General features: G+C 41.3%; 1 protein-coding gene across 2 annotated transcripts in view; it reads right to left on the bottom strand.

Moving 5' to 3' along the window:
* AGMO (alkylglycerol monooxygenase) overlaps positions 1–20,934 on the bottom strand; it is a 362,759-nt gene that overhangs the window by 292,013 nt on the left and 49,812 nt on the right. For both annotated transcript variants that reach the window (XM_074984668.1, XM_074984669.1), the window contains exon 3: positions 12,588–12,739. In XM_074984668.1, the coding sequence (XP_074840769.1) occupies positions 12,588–12,739 (152 nt within the window). The remainder of the gene's footprint in view (positions 1–12,587; positions 12,740–20,934) is intronic.

Raw genomic sequence — 20,934 nt, 5'->3', positions numbered from 1 at the left:
GTTGAACCTCATCATATTTCTTTTGGCCCAATCCTCCCAAATTGTCTAGGTCACTCTGCACCCTATGCCTGCCCTCCAATGTATTTACCTGACCCGCTAGTTTATAGTGTCATCTGCACTGGGTATATATAACCTCAGTACAGGATGCAGAGATAAGTATCCTGACATCTTAAGTAACTGCTTTTTGGAGCAGCTGGTTCTAGAATCCACAAGAGGAGAGGCAATTCTTGATTTAGTTGTAAGTGGAGCACGGAATCTGGTCCAAGAGGTGCATGTAGCTTAATCACTTGGACATAATGACCATAACATAACTAAATTTAATACCCCAATGGCAGGAAAAATGTAACAGCAGCTCACTACTATGGCATTTAATTTCAGAAATGGGAACTACACAAAAATTAGAAGGTTAAGGAGATATTGAAAAGTACAGTGCAAAAAGTAAAATCCCTAAAAGATGCATGGAAACTTTACATAGGTACCATAATAAAGGCTCAACTTATTAAAAATACACAGTACAAGAACAAAAAAAGTGCCACTGTGGCTAAACTACCAAGTTAAAGCAACAGTGAGAGATAAGAAGAGAGAATTTAAAAGGTGGAAGTTAAAACCTAGTGAGCAAAATAGAAAGGAGCATAAACTCTGTCTAATGAAGTATAAGATTATAATTATGAAGGCCAAAAAGGCATTTGAAGAACAGCTAGCCGAAAATTCAAAAAGTAACGGCAACATTTTTTTTAAGTACATCAGAAGCTGGAAGGCTTCTAAATAACTAGTGGGGCTAGTGGATGATCAAGGTGCTAAAGGAACACTGAAACACGATGAGGGCACTGAAGAGAGAAACTAAATGAATTCTTTGCATTGGTCTGCATGGCTGAGTCTGTAAGGAAGATTACCAAACTCGGGCCATTACTTTTGGGTGACAAATCCGAGGAACTGTCCAAAACTGAGGTATCGTTAGAGGAGGTTTTGGAACAAACTGATAAATAAAGCAGTAGTAAATCACCAGGAATAGATGGCATTCACCCAGGTGTTCTGAAAGAACTCAAATATGGGAGGCAAGACCAAATCAATGTCTAAGATGCCTATATACAAATGCAAGAAGTATGGGAAATAAGCAAGAAGAATTGGAAGTACTAATAAATGAATACAACTATGATATCATTGGCATCACAGAAACTTGGTGGGATAATACTCATGATTGGAATGTTAGTATTGAAGGGTACAGCCTGCTTAGGAAGGACAGACAGGGAAAGAAGGGAGGAGGTGTTGCCTTGTATATTAAAAGTGTACACACTTGGACAGAGGTGGAGATGGACGATGGAGATGGACGGGTTGAAAGTCTCTGGGTTAGACTCAGAGGAGTAAAAAACAAGGATGAGGTCCTACTAGGAGTCTACTACAGGCCCCCTAGCCAGGTGGAAGAGGTGGATAAGGCTTTCTTTAAACACCTAACAAAATCATCCAGGGCCCAGAATTTGGTGGTGATGGGGGACTTCAACTATCCAGGTATATGTTGGGAAACTAATACAGCAGGAGACAGACTGTCCAATAAATTCTTGGGTTGCATTCCAGACAACTTTTTATTCCAAAAGGTTGAAAAAGCTACCAGAGGGGAAGCTGTTCTAGATTTAATTTTAACATATAGGGAGGAAATTATTGAGAATTTGAAAGTGGAAGGATGCTTGGGTGAAAGTGATCACGAAATCATAGAGTTCACAATTCTAAGGAAGGGTAGAAGGGAAAACAGTATAATAGAGATAATGGATTTCAGGAAGGCAGATTTTGGTAAACTCAGACAGCTGGTAGGTAAGGTCCCATGGGAAGCTAAACTGAGGGGGAAAACGGCTGAGGAGAGTTGGCAGTTTTTCAAAGGGACATTATTAAGGGCCCAAAAGCAAGCTATCCCACTGTGTAGGAAAGATAGAAAACATGGCAAAAGACTGCCTGGGCTTAACCAGGAGATCTTGCATGATCTCAAAATAAAAAAGGAATCGTATAAGAAATGGAAACTACGACAAATTACAAAGGATGAATATAGGCAAATAACACGAGCGTGCAGGAGCAAGATTAGAAAGGCTAAGGCAGAAAATGAGCTCAAGCTAGCTACAAGCATAAAGGGAAACAAGAAGGCTTTTTACAAATACATTGGTAACAAGAGGAAGACCAAGGAGAGGGTAGGGCCACTGGTCAGTGACGAGGGAGAAACAGTAACAGGGAATTTGGAAATAGCAGAAATGTTTAATGATTTCTTTGTTTCGGTCTTCACTGAGAAATCTGAAGGAATGCCTGACATAGAGAGTGCTAGTGAAAAAGGGGTAGGCTTAGAAGTTGAAATAAGAAAAGAACAAATTAAAATTTACTTTGAAAAATTAGATGTCTGCAAATCACCAAGGCCTGATGAAATGCATCCTAGAATCCTCAAGGAGCTGATAGAAGAGGTATCTGAGCCTTTAGCAATCATTTTTGCTAAATCGTGGGAGACGGGAGAGATTCCAGAAGACTGGAAAAGGGCAAATATAGTACCCATTTATAAAAAGGGGAACAAGAATAACCCGGGAAACTACAGGCCAGTCAGCTTAACTTCTGTGCCAGGAAAAATAATGGAGCAGGTAATTAAAGAAATCATCTGCAAGCATTTGGAAGGTGGTAAGGTGCTAGGGAACAGCCAGCATGGTTTTGTTAAAAACAGATCATGTCAAACCAATCTAATAGCTTTCTTTGATAGAATAACGAGTCTTGTGGATAACGGAGGAGCGGTGGATGTGGTATACCTAGACTTCAGTAAAGCATATGACACGGTCTCACATAATATACTTATCAATAAACTATGCAAATACAACTTAGATGGGGCTACTATAAGGTGGGTGAACAACTGGCTGGATAACCACACCCAGAGAGTAGTTATTAATGGTTTTTAATCCGGCTGGAAAAGTATAACTAGTGGGGTTCCGCAGGGGTCTGTTTTAGGACCGGTTCTGTTCAATATCTTCATTAACGATTTTGATATTGACATAGAAAGTACACTTATTAAGTTTGCAGATGATACCAAGCTGGGAGGGGCTGCAACTTCTTTGGAGGATAGGGTCATAATTCAAAAGGATCTGGATAAACTGGAGAAATGGGCTGAGGTAAACAGGATGAAGTTTAATAAGGACAAATGCGAAGTGCTCCACTTACGAAGAAATAATCAGTGTCACACATACAGAATGGGAAAGGACTGCCTAGGAATGACTACAGCAGAAAGGGATCTGGGGGTTATAGTGGACCACAAGCTAAATATGAGTCAACAGTGTGATGCTGTTGCAAAAAAGGCAAACATGATTCTAGGATGCATTAACAGGTGTGTCGTGAACAAGACACAAGAAGTCATTCTCCCGCTCTACTCTGCACTGGTTAGGCCTCAGCTGGAGTATTGTGTCCAGTTCTGGGCACCGCAGTTCAGGAAGGATGTGGAGAAATTGGAGAGGGTCCAGAGGAGAGCAACGAGAACGATCAAAGGTCTAGAGAACATGACCTATGAAGAAAGGCTGAAACAATTGGGCTTGTTTAGTTTGGAAAAGAGAAGATTGAGGGGTGACATGATAGCAGTTTTCAGGTATTTAAAAGGGTGTCATAAGGCAGAGGGAGGGAACTTGTTCTTCCTTGCCTCTGAGGATAGAACAAGAAGCAATGGACTGAAATTGCAGCAAGGGAGGTTCAGGTTGGACATTAGGAAAAAGTTCCTAACTGTCAGGGTGATCAAACACTGGAACGAATTGCCAAGGGAGGTGGTAGAATCTCCATCACTGGAGCTATTTAAGAAGAGGTTAGATAGATGGCTTTCAGGGATGGTCTAGAAAATGCTTGGTCCTGCCATGAGGGCAGGGGGCTGGACTCGATGGCCTCTCAAGGTCCCTTCCAGTCCTACTCTTCTATGATTCTATGAAACTGCAGAGCCACTAACCATGTTTTGTAACCTATCATTAAATCATCTTCTGTAACATGTATCGGAGGGGTAGCCATGTTAGTCTGGATCTGTAACAGCAACAAAGGATCCTGTGGCACCTTATAGACTAACAGAAAAGTTTTGAGCATGAGCTTTCGTGAGCACAGACTCACTTCATCAGATGCTGGTCTTGGAAATCTGCAGGGTCAGGTATAATTAAGCCAGAGCAAGGGTGGGAGGCAGACCAGTCCTTTCCCACAGACAACCTGCCACCCTGAAGCAAATCCTAACCAGCAACTATACACCGCACCACAGTCACTCTAACTCAGGGACCCATCCATGCAACAAACCTTGTTGCCAGCTCTACCCACATATCTACACCAGCAACACCATTACAGGACCTATCCAGATCAGCCACACCCTCGTGGGTGCATTCAGCTGCACATCTACCAATATAATTTATGCCATCATGTGCCAGCAATGCCCCTCTGCTATATACATCGGACAAACTGGACAGTCTCTCCATAAAAGAATAAACGCACACAAATCAGATATCAGAAATGGCAATATACAAAAACCCATAGGAGAGCACTTCAATCTCCCGGGCCACACAGTAGCAGACTTAAAAGTAGCTATCCTACAGCAAAGAAATTTCAGGACCAGACTCCAAAGAGAAATTCCTGAGCTACAATTCCTCTGCAAATTTGATGCCCTCAGCTCTGGCTTAAACAAAGACTGCGAATGGCTGGCTAAATACAAATGCAGCTTCCCCTCCCTTGGTGTTCACACCTCCAGATCAACTGCTGGTAGGAAGCCTCACCCTTGCTGACTGAGGTAACCTTGTTATCCCCACCCTTGCTCTAGCTTATTTATACCTGGCCCTGCAGATTTCCAAGACCAGCATCTGATGAAGTGAGTCTGTGCTCACAAAAGCTCATGCTCAAAACTTTTCTGTTAGTCTATAAGGTGCCACAGGACCCTTCGTTGCTTCTGTACCAAGTGACTGTACAATAGCTAATGTGGCACTAATTATCAAAAAACACTCTAGTGCTGATTCCATCAGTTACAAGCCAGTAACTCTAACTTTAGTACCAAGCAAACTGGTTAAAACTATATTAAAGAACAGAATTGTCCGACACCTACATGAACATAATTTGTTGGTGGAAAGTCAACATGGTTTCTGCAAAGGAAAATCATGCCTCATCAAATTACTGGAATTCTTTGAGGGGGTCAACAAGCATGTGGACAAAGGGGATCCAGTGTACTTATACTTCCAGAAGGGCTTTGACAAAGTCCCTCATCAAATGCTCTTAAGCAAAGTAAGTTGTGATGGGATAAGAGGAAAAGTCTTGTTCATGGATTGATAACTGGTTTAAAGACATGAAATAAAGAGTAGATATAGATAGTCAGTTTTCAGAATGGAGAGAGGTAACTAGTGGTGTCCCACAGGGGTCCATACTGGGACCAATCCTATTCAACATATTTATGAATGATCTGGAGAAGGGTGTAAACAGTGAGGGGACAAAATATGCAGATAATACTAAACTGCTCAAGATAGCTAAGTTCAAAGCAGACTGTGAAGAGCTTCAAATGATCTCACAAAACCAGGTGAATGGGCAACAAAATGGCAGATGAATTTTAATGTTGATAAATGAACATTAATGCATATTGGAAAACATAATCCCAACTACATGTATAAAACGATGAGGACTGGATTAGCTGTTACCACTTAAATGAGATCTTGGAGTGATAGTGGATAAATCTTTGAAAACATCTAGTCAATATGCAGCAGCAGTCAAAAAAAAGAAAATGTTAGGAATCATTTAAAAAGGGACAGAGAACAAGACCAAGAATATCTTATTGCCTACATATGCTGCTGAATACACACATTTTCAGGATGCTCACTTTCATTCTTAAGCTAATTGCTTTGCTTTTCTAGATCTTATCCATCGCCTTCAAACCCGCTCTTGCTTTCGCTGTTCTAGTCGCTACTTCCTTCTTACAGTCTAGATCATGCGTTATGTTGCTCCCCAGATATGCAATCTTCTCTATATTTTTTAGTTCAACACCATCCACACTGATCTTCCTTCCTATTTCCTTATCCCCAAATACCACAGTTTTTGTTTTATCAATGTCCATAATCAGTCCGTACCGCTTCCCTTCTTTGTTTAGCACCTGCACCATTTCGCTAGCTTCTCCTCAGCTTCCTCAATGATAACCATCTCATCTGAAAAACTCACGTTAATTCTTTTCCTTTGCACAGCTATCCCTTCCACCTCTTCCTTGATCTTGTCCATCGCTCTCTCCAGATGTGTGATGAAGATACTTGGCGATATTGGATCTCCTTGTACCTCGACTTGTATTAAACCAACTTCCCACCTCCCCGCATGTTCTCACCTCTGCCTCCGCATTGTCACTGTTATCCTTCAACAACTGTATCAGTCGGTTATCCACTCCTTATGACTCCAACACCACCCAAGTCACTTTCTGATCTACACAATCAAACGCCTTTTGAAAATCGCTGAAGCAAGTATATATGTTCTTATTCTTTCATCGAGCTTTTTCTGCTATCAGTCTTAGTGCCAATATCTGCTGTATGGTACTCCTATCTTCTCTGAACCCCGTGTGCTCATCTGCTATAAGTTCTTCTATCTGCGATCCTAGTCTGTCAATCAGTATCATCATCAGCACAAGATACAGCCGAAAGAGAACCTACTGCAGAAGGTTATAAAATGGAAGCTACAACTATCTGGGCATATTTGCAGAATGAACAACGAATGAAAAATCAAGACCATGGTATTCGGCATAATGGAAGGTTTGAATAGGAGAGGCAGATCCCACAGAGAATGGATAGATGATACAGTAGATTGGTGCGGAGCTCGTCTACAGAAACTCAGCCACTCTGCACTGGACAGGGAAAGATGGAAGGAAATAGTGAGAGAGGCATCAGACACCAACAGACACCCATGAGTCCATGGTTATTGATGATGATGATGATATATAAATCCATGGCAAAAATGCATCTTGAATACTGCATGCAGATGGTGTTGTCTCATCTCCAAAAGATATCCTGGCATTGGAAAAAGTTTAGAAAAGGGCAACAAAAATGATGAGGGGGTATGGGATAGTTGCCATATGAGGAGAGATTTACAAGTCTGGGATTTTCATCTTAGAAAAGCTAAGGAGAATATGATAGAAGCCTATAAGATCAAGATGGGTTTTGAGAAGGTAAATAAGAAAAAATGTTTACTTGTTCCATACAACAAGAACTAGAGGGTCACCTAATGAAATTAATGGGTAGGTTTAAAACAAAAAGAGGGAAATATTTCTGCTCACAACACACAGTCAACCTGCAGAACTCCTTATCAGAGGATGATGTGAAGGCCAAGACTTTAACAGGGTTAAAAAAAGAACTAGATAAATTCATGAAAGAAAGGTCCATCTATGGTTATTAGCCAGAATGGGTAGGAATGGTGTCCCCAGCCTCTGTGTGTCACAAGCTGGGAATGGGTGACCAGGGATGGATCACTTGATTACCTGCCTTGCATGTGGAATAATGACAGAGAGATACCCATGTTAAGGCTGTACTCTATCAAAACAGAAAGTGCTACATGACTGCTTTTTTGTTTTGGTGGTTACCTGTTCTGTTCATTCTGTTCATTCTGTTCTGGGGCTTCTGGTATTGGCTATTGTCAGAAGACAGGGTACTAGGCTAGATGGATGTTTGGTCTGACCCAATATGGCCAGTCTCATCTTCTTAAACTCAGCATGTTAAATTAGTCAATTACTCTCATATTTGAGACTTTCAAACAGTTACTGACACAATATAGGGAGTCATAGTCCTCCTTAAGTAACAGGCATATACTAGAAAGAACAGTAACAAGCTACAGACAAAACAAGCTGGTGTCTATCTTTGTATGTTACCATTCCCTTTCTAGAAATCTCAGCACAGTCAAATGTCTGTATCCATGTGTGGGAAGGGTAATACTTTGGCTTGTTTACATGAAACGTGATAATTTGTAAGTTAAAATAGAAGTACATATACTTTGAAATTAACATTTGTTTATGGGGAGATATTAAATCCTCTTTCAGAAAATTTAAAAAATTTCTAAAAATGCATATATATTTCCCCTCCCTTCATCACTGGGGATCACTGTCCGTTGTTATTAGCAGTTTCCTCTGCATCCAGAAGAACGAGAGCAAAATATCACCAAGATGCTTAACACCTCTCCCTGTTTCCTATCTTTCCTGTGCTAGGATCACACCTTTCTCAATCAGTGTTATCTTAGCTATTACTTCTAAACTCAACAGCACTATACTGGTGTTCATTCACATGGTCTGTTTAATTTTATAATCTAGAAAACAGACAATGCTGCAAAAGGAATGCAATTCTCTTCTGAGGAGAAAACTTCCTTTTTCTGACCACATTTCTCCTTTATAGCTATGTCTACACTACAGCAATCTTTTGAAAGAAATTCTTCTGGAAGATCTCTTCTGAAAAAACTTTGTTTGAAAGAGCAAGTCCACACACAAAAAAGTGGATTGAAAGATTGATCTGCTCTTTTAATAGAGAATGGCCACACAGCCCTACTCTCAGAAGAATGGGCCAGGGATCGAAAAATCCGACTCCATAAGGACTGCTCTTTCAAACAAAGGGCCCCCGGAACATCTACACGTTTTTTTTTCTTGAAAGAATTTTTCCAAAAAAGGCACTCCTCCTCATCTGGGAGAGGAAGAAGGCCCCTGGGAAAAGTGCCATGTTCCTCCGATTTCTGATCAAAAGAGCGCATTTTGTGTGTGGCCGCTATGCAGGTTCTTTTGAAAAAGGGCCTGCTTTTCCGAAAGAACTTGCTAGTGTAGACCCAGCCAAAGTGTCACACATCACTTTACATCATTTATCATCAAATACATCCTACAGATAACAATGTATCATTTAAGTCTACAGTCCTTTCAATATTTAGTTAACTTTTATATCAGAACTTGCCGCACAAGTCATCCACAGTATACTGACTTCAGAGAACGTAATCTGTGAATAAGCCACAGGTAAGAGATACTTTGTCTCTTCTATCCCTGTGGCTATCCCTTCGACTCTCTTATCTAGGTCTTTCTCTGTGGTGGCATACCTAATCTTCTCTTTGAGCGCTGCTCTATATGCACTCCCTATTTCTTCCTTGCCTAGCCTTGCCATGTCTCTTCTTTTCTTAAACTGTGTCTTATGATGATGATGATGATGATGAAAAGATAGCATAAGAAGAGATCAGATAAAAAAGAGCCATAGGATATGATTATAAATTCCAAAGCAATAGAGGTAGCAAACACATTCTGGTAAGCGCTGCACTTTTCAATATTAAAAACACAAAAAAAAAATCCACAGTTAAGAAATTATTCCCATTGACCTCCATGGGCTTTGGATCAGAAGAGGTTAATTAAATATTTTAAAAAGACTATCTTCAAGCTTGTTAGTGAGTATTGCAAATAATTAAACACACACATACATACCCTTAGAGTAATACCATCCTTGAAAACTAAGCTCACACCAAAAGAGCTTGTCCTTGCGGTACACTTGTAAATTAACTGGAGATAATAGCTACTACATGTACACAGGAAAGAGAAAATCAGCTTCTCAAACACTAAGTCAAAGCTTGATCTTATTTCAAAGAAGCTTTCTCTATTTTTTTTACACAGGAAAAATTCCTCAATTTGTAGCTCTTTGGATTCTTTGCCCAAATAGTTTGAATTCTTAAAAATTGATTTTAAATCATATTTCTAGGTGAACTATATTATCCCAAACATCAATAACAAAACAACAAACAGTTCTTTAGTGTTTTAGGACAATTAATGCTGTCATTCATCCCTTTCAAAATTCATATACTTTGCATTTACTCTGGTATACAGTTCCTATGATTGTTATCACCATTGTATGATGATAGGGCCCCTTCCTGAATTCCACAGAGTCTCTGATTCAAATTGTGTTATGAGCAACAAGAGCTTTTGAACTCACAGTTACACTTTAGTGTCCAAATATATCAAAGTTGTGTGACTGTTTTTCTAGATGGGTTTCTTCTTTATTTTAAAAATTGCCTCTTTCATTAGATTTTGCTTAACCAGTTATAACATAATATACTGTTTAGCAATCTTGCCATTATATTATTTTTTTCTACACTACCCTCTACACAACTCTGAAGTTTGGATTATGAGGGTCTGAATAGCAGTGTGCAATCACGTGCTGTGGTGTAACTAACACATGGCGCTGGTATGAACTAAAAAGGTACCTAGTTTAGGTTCTTTCAAGCAGGACTAAGTTCATGTAAACTTGGTACCTTTCAGTTTGTACCTACAGGCTACATCTACACTAGTATTCCTCTTTCAAAAGAGGCACACAAATGAAGGAAATCAAAAACGCAAATGACACCCCGATTTACATATCTGGCACTTCATTTGCATATTCTTTTGAAAGAACTTCTTTCTAAGGAAGAAAAGCAGTGTAGACGCAGCTCTTTCTAAAGTAATCCCCATCATCGAAAGATCCCTTCTTCCTTAAAAAAAAAAATAGAAATAAGGGTTCTTTCAAAGATGGGGATTACCTTCAAAAGAGCTGTGTCTATACTGCTTTTCTTAGTTTGAAATAAGCTATTTCAAAAGATTAATATGCAAATGGGGTGCCAGATACGTAAATCTGTGCCTCATATGCATTTTTGATTTCCCTCATATGCATGCCTCTTTCGAAAGAGGAATGCTAGTGTAGACACAACCACAGTGTCCATACACTAGGGTTACAGTGTAACATGTAATACACTCTGCAATTCATATTCCCCCATAGTCTGAACTGCAAAGCTCTACTGGCAACTCCTAAAGCAGGTATTAACACAGCACCTTTGTCCCACTCTCTGTAAACAAAAGCTGAATGTCCTTCAGAGCTACTTTCAAAAAGACATTTACAATATTTATTTAGAGATTTAGGGATTGATCCTTTCCTGCTTCCTGTCTATGAGAGTTTTGCTACCAATTTCAATATAAGCAAATTCAGATTCATTTGTATGATTTTTCTAGTAGTATTTTTCACTTAATGTAAATTTTACTTAAAAATAAATGGGCATGTACTTGAGTTTTTCAGGTCTTCAGAGCTATGATCTAACTAATGTTCCCAGTAGAGCTAATGTCAATTTTTGTGATGCGTATGCCTACTTTCCCCACTCACAAAGCTCAGCTAATTACCAAGAAGCAAAGTCTCCCTTTCCTTAGCTTTGTTCCAACTCCCATCCACATCCTTGTCTCCCACTCTTCTCATTCCCCAAGCTGAGTTCAGCTCCCCACAACCCCCTCCCCCCTATTATCACTGTCATCTGGCTGATTCTCTTCTTCCTTTCCCACCTAATTAAGTACTCATCCAGCACTGTGCTAGTCCTGCTCAGAGTCAATTCCCCCGCCCTATTACTACGTTCCCCATCTGTACTGGAGACCATTTCTCACTCCCACTCAGTTCATTAACCCAAAATAATTCCCTACCTGCTTCCATATTTTCCACTGAGCTATTTGCAGCAGCTTGCTTTCTATGCTTTCCAGAATACGAATAGCAGATGGATCAATCCTTTTAGGAATTGAGGGAGCTGTGCCTTACAGAGCACAGTTCAAAATCCTTTAGACAATAGACTGCTTCTCCTTAGTGAGATTTGGATGACGCTATGTGTTAGGATTTCTATAAAACAGTTTCAAATGTAGAAGAGGAAATTCAGTTGTGATTGGAGATCCACATGAGTCGACAGCTGGTTAGATAGATATATTCATCTATAAAATATATGTACAGAAATACCTAAACATTTATATGGCCCTCACCATCGGAGTAAATAATCCTTTATCCTTTTGAAACTTCACATTTTTTTATAACAGAGAGGAAAGCTCAGACTAAGTAAAAATTTTTAAAAATTAGAAATAGGCAAGGGTTAAAGTGACTATGCATTTAAGTGTCAACTAGAAACAAAATATTTTTAAAAATAAAACACAAAAACGTTTTAATTTTTGCCCTTTCCAAAAAACTAGGAAGAGATGTAATATATTTTTAAAAGATTAAATTAACAAACCGTGTGCCTGTTTTGTTTACATGTTGCTTCTCATTGTCCCCACCCTCTTTGTGAATGTGGTGTGTCTTTTGAAATTGTTAGAAAAGACTCTGTAGTAGGTGTACCATGCTTCACATTAGGGATCCTGGTCCTGATCTGGGAATTACTATAATAAAAAATTTTAATGATGTGTGCAGATACACTTTTACCATTAACCCATTACGCCACTATATTCAGAATATTAAAGTAATCATGGAAGCACAAATGACTCATCATTTCCACCTACATTTCATCTCAAGTGCTTCCTTCTTTGGTGTTCCATGAGCATAAGTGCAAAATTTTTAAAGATCTAGGGTTACTACATTCACATCTACATTTAAAAAAACAAATAAATTTAATACAATTTAAAATTTAATTTTAAATTTAATAAATAAATAAATAAATAAATTAAATAAATAAATTTAATAAAAAATACATTTAAAAAAACAAATTATAAAATTGGTTTTCCCCACTCAAAGTTCAAGTGAATCTCAGCAGACCCTTGAGAACACATGAATGGAATATTTATATGTACAAATAAAATGAAAAATCTTTTCAAGGCCTACCATGGGCCATGCGATGGAACCAGTAGTATCCAAAGTCTACTCCTAGGAATGTCAAATACCATGTCCACGGTGAGTCCCATGGCAGTTCAAAGAGTCGGTAGTTATCCCACACATAGATGTAGGTAGTCAGCTCCAGGCTTCTGGACACAACACTGAAAAATATAACAAAACAGTTTTCTCAAGAACCGTGTGAATTAGGGTCATAGATTTTTTTTAACTGCACAACTGCACTTTTCAATAAGCAGCTTTTTTTCTAACACATAAAGTCACTAGGTCAATCCTGCAGACATATCCTGGCAATATTGGCATTGACTTCAGTGCCACTATAGCCCAAGGATTGTGAGTTAAGACTGAAAAAATAGCATACTCCCATCCTGTTTAACTTTTTTGTGTAGCAATGTGGTGTCTTCTTGTGTCTTTTATTTCTTAATGACAAGGTGTTCATGTGACTGGGAGAAACTAATTTTTGATATATAAGTTAGTAATATTTTTAGGATGCTACTAATTTCTATTAGTTTAATAATAGAATAACTAATAATAATAACTAATTTCTACTAGTTTAATAATACCATGGCAAATCTGAACACATTGAATATTTTCTTTTCAGATTTAACACAGCCCCATGCAAGATTAAGGAAACATAAGAAAGAAGGTCTGTGGCCACAAGAGTGCAGAAAGGGAAATACTAGAAAGCCTGGGGGGAAGGAGAAGTACTGAAGGATGACGGAAAGTAAGAGATAGGGAGAAAAGAGAGAAGGAGAAAGTGAGGGGAAAGGGAAAATGTAGTAAAAGTTGGCTGAGGAGGTTGCTTGTGTTTCTGAGTGGCAGGAAAATGCGTAATTAAACTCCTAGACACATCTGGCCTCACCCTCAATCAATATCAGAGGGGTAGCCGAGTTAATCTGTACCTTCAAAAACAACACGAAGTGATGTGGCAACTTCAGCAAGGCATTTGATATGGTCTCCCACAACATTCTTGTCCATAAGGTAAGGAAATAGGATTGGATCCTTAGACTATACGATGGATAGAAGCTGGCTTGATGGTCAGGCCCAACGGGTAGTGGTCAATGGCTCAATATCTGGATGGTGGTCTGTTTCAAGCGGAGTGCCACAAGTCTCGGTTCTGGAGCCTGTGTTATTCAACATCTTTATTAATGACCTGGATGAGGGACTGGATTGCACCCTCAGCAAGTTTGCAGATGACACAAAACTAGGGGGAGAGGTAGACTCCTTGGAGGGCAGAGAGAGAATCCAGAGGGACCTGGATAAATTGGAGGACTGAGCCAAAAGAAATCTGATGCGGTTCAATAAGGAGAAGTGTAGAGTCCTGCACCTGGGGCAGAAGAATCCCAAACATTGTTACAGGCTGGGGACCGACTGGCTCAGCAGCAGTATGATGGAAAGGGACCTTGGGATTATGGTGGATGAAAGGCTGGATATGAGTAAACAGTGTGCCCTTGTAGCCAAGAAGGCTAACGGCATACTAGGGTGCATTAGGAGGAGCACTTCGAGCAGATCTAGAGAAGTAATTATTTCTCTTTATTCGGCACTGGTGAGGCCACATCTGGAATACTGTGTCCAGTTTTGGGCCCCCCAGTATAAAAAGGATGTGGATTTGATGAAGCAGGTTCACCGAAGGGCAACAAAAATGGTTAAGGGTCTGGAGCACAAGACCTATGAGGATAGGCTGAGGGATTTGGGCTTGTTTAGTTTACAGAAGAGAAGACTTAGAGATGATTTAATAGCAGTCTTCAACTTCCTGAAGGGGAGCTCTAAAAAGGAGGGTGAAAAACTGTTCTCAATGGTGTCAGATGGCAAAACAAGGAGTAATGGCCTGAAGTTGAAGAGGGAGAGGTGTAGGTTAGATATTAGGAAAAACTACTTCACCAAGCGAGTGGTGAAGCATTGGAATGTGTTGTCTAGACAGGTGGTGGATTCTCCATCCCTTGAGGTTTTTAAGTCCCGGCTGGACAAGGTCCTGGCTGGGATGACTTAGTGGGGGTTGATCCTGCTTGAAGCAGGGGGGGGCTGGACTAGATGACCTCCTGAGGTCCCTTCCAGCCCTGTGATTCTGTGAACTTATAGACTAACAGGTATTTTGGAGCACAAGCTTTTGTGGGCAAAGATCCTCTTCTCCAGATGCTGAGTACAGATGCTTTGTCACTGCTGAGTACAAAAGTGTTGGTATGGTTGAAGAAAGCTTAGTTTCAGACACAGAAGTTTCTGGGCCACAGTTCAGGGACTGGGAATCAGACACAACTTACAGGCAAAGAAACTATGGCAAATGAGGCAGAAGAGTGTGTGTTACATAGCTAAAACTGTCTCTGTGAGCTTTGCTGCTGTCTTTCTCAGTTTTGTTCAAGAGGACTTGTAAATATACTGTTACACCTTTGTTGAGAGGTAGCATACTTTTGGACCTTGTAGAGGTCCATCAGTATCTCCACTGGAGAAGAAATCAGTGGTGCAAAATCAGGGCATTTGGATATAATCGGTTTACTTACATGATGTACACATTTTTTTTTCCTTGAACAAAGGTGGCATCACCAACTGCACACAGGCAACTATCTCAGTAAAAGCACTACTACTCTGTCACCAAGAAACAGTTGTCTTGGACCTACGTCTCTCCTGGAATCTCCCTGCCTAACACACAGTTTCCCCACTCAGTTCCCAGGCTTTATACTAGGGAAAACTGTTAGACCAAAACTACTAACACATGATCATATTTTGTTATTTTGTTTAGTCTTTAAAGTGCTACTTGACTGCTTTTGTGTTTTGATAGGATCACACAATGCAGTTGTACTTCAACACAGCGGAATCACAAAAATATTTAAACACTCACTTCTTTTAATTCACACTGTCCTCTTAACAATTTTTTGAGTGAGTGCAAAGGTTGCATTTTATCTCTTCCTATGGAGACTTCCATGGTGAATTCTTTGACATCAGAGACATTAGCACCTGCTGCCTCAGTTTGTGGAACACTAAAAGGAATCATGAGTCTCTCTACTGCTACTGTCTCCATTATTGAAAGTTCTAAACTTTAGCTATTACTAAGCAAACAGAGCAGCAACCTGCCCCCACTTCTACTCCAAAAAGGCAGGATTTTAGAGGAAGAAAGATGCAAGGATTACATAGCTGAAAGGTCAGCTTCCAAAACACATCTGCACTTCCCCTCCATCTCTGAAACAGTTGTCCTGTTTTCTCACTTCAAAAGTTTGCTCACCCTCACTTTGGCAGATGGTAGATTAAGAATTTCACTGGAAGCATTAATAACAGGTGAACCTGCCACTTTCAAGAAATATTTTAGCTGTGCCCAGAAGTTGAAATAGACACACCTGGAACATGTTTAACTTCCATCAGAGCCACGAAACAGAAATGTTAGTAAAGATGATTTTATATCTCCAACCAGATTTTTGCAATTCACCTCATGAGGCGTATACACAGTTTAGTATAAATTTTCTGTCACCTCCACAACAGGTCAGAAGGGAACTGATGTTATTCAAACGTATACACAAAAGGTATTTTTTAACATCTTTTCAATGACCAGGAAATTTAAAACACCTCCTGCAACATACAGTATCAGTTATTACACACTGTTTTCTCACTTGGTTCTTTGCCTTTTATTAACATATAATGCTTCTACACTACATCCAAAGATATGTGAACTGATACATTTCCTTCATTTTGATCAACTTTCAGCATTTCCCCTTGAGTCCTTTTGTTCCATGGGCTGAGGCCAAGGTGTAAAAATTCAAGCTAGTCGTGCAACACATTTTTTTAATATACAATTCTCAGCATACATCAGAAGCTGCTTATTTTTCCTTTATGCTCAAACCAAAAATCTATAGCAGTTAAAACTAATTGATTACCATAATGAATGAAGAGTAATTCATCATATCACAAGTCAGAAGAATCAGAAACTGCTTAGCTAATTATTTTTCATTTTTTGTCTTTTACAGTATGATAAATAGGGAAGTCCAGACCTAGCATTCAGTTACAACTTTCTAGGCTTGCTCAGAGTTTTTAAGATGTAATTCCGTTCCTCCTGAACCCTAAAATTGCTTGTTAGAAATCATTGAAAACAATTCAGTTCACACAGTTATACTATAGTTCTTAATTGTAAATAGGGTTGGAACTGAAGGCCAGCTATTTTTGATCATCAAGTCCAGCCTTCTACATCAGGGAGTGTGAAACCCAGCAAGAGAAAGGAAGTCTTATACTTCCATAGACTCGTCTATTATCATTCTGAAGCCCTCAGATGAATTCACGATTTTAGACAAACTGTCATCCAATTATGTTGGCCCAAGGTGACCAGACATCCAGTTTTCAACCCGAACACCCAACCAAAACGAGATCCTGACAGGCTGCTGACCAAATCATTAACAGTCCATTGGGCAAAGCAGCAGGGCTAAGGCAAGCTCCCTACCTGCCCTGGATCCACATTGCTCCTGGGAAGTGGGTGGCACATCCCTGCTCCTCCTAAGCATACATATGATCAGGGAGGCTCCACATGCTGTCCGCACCATGAGCACTGGCTCCACAGCTTCCATTAGCTGGGAACCTGAACCAATGAGAGTTGCCGGGGAGGTCCCTTAAGATCCAGGCTGTGTGGAGCCTCCCTGGTCCTCTTGCCTAGGAGCCACATCGGTCTGCCAGCAGTTTCCCAAGAGGCACCTTAGGTAAGCATCCCTCAGACCAGTGTTCCCTGTAAGCTAAATACTTGGGCGGGTACCAAAGAGAAATTCTACTGGTGGTGTACATCTGCACATGTCTTGGCTCGTAACAAAATTTATTTCATCCACGGTAGGGAAAAATTAGAAAGAACACTGACTGGCTACGTCTACACGTGCACGCTACATCGAAATAGCTTATTTCGATGTAGCGACATCGAAATAGTCTATTTCGATGAATAATATCTACACGTCCTCCAGGGCTGGCAACGTCGACGTTCAACTTCGACATTGGGTAGCACCACATCGAAATAGGCGCTGCGAGGGAACGTCTACACGCCAAAGTAGCACACATCGAAATAAGGGTGCCAGGAACAGCTGCAGACAGGGTCACAGGGCAGACTCAACAGCAAGCCGCTCCCTTAAAGGGCCCCTCCCAGACACAGTTGCACTAAACAACACAAGATCCACAGAGCCGACAACTGGTTGCAGACCCTGTGCATGCAGCATGGATCCCCAGCTGCAGCAGCAGCAGCCAGAAGCCCTGGGCTAAGGGCTGCTGCACACGGTGACCATAGAGCCCTGCAGGGGCTGGAGAGAGAGCATCTCTCAACCCCTCAGCTGATGGCCGCCATGGCGGACCCCGCTATTTCAATGTTGCGGGACGCGGATCATCTACACGTGCCCTACTTCAACGTTCAACTTCGAAGTAGGGCGCTATTCCCATCCCCTCATGGGGTTAGCAACTTCGACGTCTCGCCGCCTAACGTCGATTTCAACTTCGAAAGAGCACCCAACACGTGTAGCTGTGACGGGCGCTATTTCGAAGTTGGAGCCGCTACTTCGAAGTAGCGTGCACGTGTAGACGCGGCCACTGAGGGCCTAAGTCAACCCTAAGTCACTTCCCATATCCCAAACCCCTTAGACCCAGACTGCAGCCCCTCCCACACTCCAAACACCTCAGACCCAGAACTGAGCCCCTCCTACATTCCAGACTGCACATCCCTCACCTCAGCATGGATTTTGCACCCCTGCCCACATATCACTCCTCTGTCCCAACCCTCTACCCAATCCTGAACCCAAATTCTGTTCCACAGCCAGCACCCCCTACCATTCTTTGAACCCTTCAGCCTCAGCACAGAATCCCTTCCTGCACTCCAAACAGAGCCATTGCAGAGCCTTTAGCTCTTATCTCTGAAAACTCCTGGAGATCGGGAGAGGTACCAGACAACTGGGAAAGGGCAAATGTAGTGCCCATCTTTAAAAAAAGGAAAGAAGGACAATCCAGGGAACTATAGACCAGTCAGCCTTACCTCAGTCCCTGGAAAAATCATGGAGGGGGTCCTCAAGGAATCCATTCCGGATCAGTTGGAAGAAGAATGTGGGTAAGTGTAAGGTAATGCACATTGGGAAAAAATAACTCCAATTATACATACAATATGATGGGGTCAAATTTAGCTACAACAGATCAGGAAAGGGATCTTGGAATTATAGTGGATAGTTCTCTGAAAACAACCAAGCACTGTCCAGCAGCAGTCAGTAAAGCAAATAGGATGTTAGGAATAATTAAAAAAGGGATAGAAAGTAAGACGAAGAATATCTTACTTCCCCTATATAAAACTATGGTACACCCACATCTTGAGTACTGTGTGCAGATGTGGTCTCACCTGAAAAAGATATATTGGCATTCGAAAAGGTTCAGAAAAGGGCAACTAAAATGATTAAGGGTTTGGAACGGGTCCCATATGAGGAGAGGCTAGAGAGACTGGGACTTTTCAGTCTAGAAGAGAGGAGACTGAGGGGCGATATGAAAGAGATATATAAATTCATGAATGGTGTGGAGAAAGTGAATACAGAAAAGTTATTTACTTGTTCCCATAATATAAGAACTAGAGGACACAAAATGAGATTAATGGGTAGCAGGTTCAAAAATAAAAGAAAGTTTTTCTTCACACAGCGCAGTCAACCTGTGGAACTCCTTGCCAGAGGATGCTATGAAGGCCAGGACTGTAACAGAGTTTAAAAAATAGATCGATAAATGTTTGGAGGCTAGGTCCATAGATGGCTATTAGCAAGGGGTACGGTATGGTGCCTAGCCTTTTGTCGAAGGCAGGAAATGGATGGCAGGAGACAAATCGCTTGATCGTTATCTTCAGTTCACCTCTTCTGAGGCACCTGGCATTGGCTCCTGTCGGCAGACACGATACTTGGCTAGATGGACCTTTGGTCTGACCCAGTATGGCCATTCTTATGTTCTTATGTTCTTAAGAGAAAGTGATCAAAAGTAGTCAATAAGGATTGAGAAAGGGCAAGTCATGCCTGACCAACCTGATTAGCTTCTATGATGAGAAAACTGGCTCTGTTGACATGGGGAAGTCAATGGATGTGATATACCTTGACTTTAGCAAAGCTTTTCACACAGTTTCCCACAACATTCTTGTCCATAAGTTAAGGAAGTATGGATTGGCTACATGGACTGTAAGATGGAGAGAAAGCTGGCTTGAAGAATGGGCCCAACAGGTAGTGGTCAATGGCTCAATGTCAGGTTGGTGGTCGGTTTCAAGCGGAGTGCCCCAAGGATCAGTTCTAGGGCCAGTACTGTTCAACACCTTTATTAATGACCTGGATGAGGAAATCGATTGCACCCTCATAAAATTTGCAAATGATACTAAACTAGGGGCTCAGGTAGATACATTAGATGGTAAGGATAGGGTCCAGAGTGATCGAGGCAATTTGGAGGATTGGACCAAAGAAATTTGATGAGGTTCAACAAGGAGAGGTACAGAGTCCTGCACTTGGTACAAAAGAATCCCATGAATTGTTACAGGCTGGGGACAGACTGGCTAAGTAGCAGTGCAGCAGAAAAGGATAGGATTACAGTGGATGAGAGGCTGGATATGAGTCAACAGTGTGCCCCTGAAATCAAGAATGCTAACAGCATATTGGGGTGAATTAGCAGAAGCATTTCCAGCAGATCTAGAGAAGTTATTATTCCCCTCTCCTCAGCACTGGTTAGGCCATATGTGGAGTATTGTGTCCAGTGCTGGGCCTCCCACTATACAAAGGACATGGATACCTTGGAGAGGGTTCAGGGGAGGGCAACAAAAATGATTAAAGGGCTGGAGTACATTACCTATGAAGAAAGGCTGAGGGATTTGGGCTTATTTAGTTTGCAGAAGAGAAGACTGAGGGGCAACTTGATAGCAGCCTTCAACTTCCTGAAAGGGGGCTGTAAAGAGGACAGAGAGAGACTGTTCTCAGTGATAAGAGATGGCAGAAAAGGAGCAATGGTCTGAAGTTACAGAGGGAGAGGTGTAGGTTGGATATTAGGATAAACTATTTCACCAGGAGGGTGGTGAAGCACTGAATGAGTTATGGAGAGAAGTGATGGAAAGAAAGGTTACTCACCGTAGTAACGGTGGTTCTTCGAGATGTGTCCCCGTGGGTGCTCCACATTAGGTGTCGGGCTCGCCCGGCGCCGCAGATCGGATCTTCCAAGCAGTTTCTGCCGGACCGCGCATGCGCCGGTGCGCGCCGCTCCCCCGCGCGCTCCCGGCCATGTGCGCGATCCGGTCCCCGCCAGTTCCTTGACCAACCGCCTCGGATGCTCCTGCAAAACACTAAACAGAGATCCGGAGCGGGGAGGATGGGCGGGTAGTGGAGCACCCACGGGGACACAT

Source organism: Carettochelys insculpta, chromosome 2 (genome assembly GCF_033958435.1).
Source record: "Carettochelys insculpta isolate YL-2023 chromosome 2, ASM3395843v1, whole genome shotgun sequence".
NCBI classification, from domain to species: domain Eukaryota; kingdom Metazoa; phylum Chordata; order Testudines; family Carettochelyidae; genus Carettochelys; species Carettochelys insculpta.
Note: the sequence above shows the minus strand (reverse complement) of the source record. Positions and strands in the feature narration are given on the sequence as shown.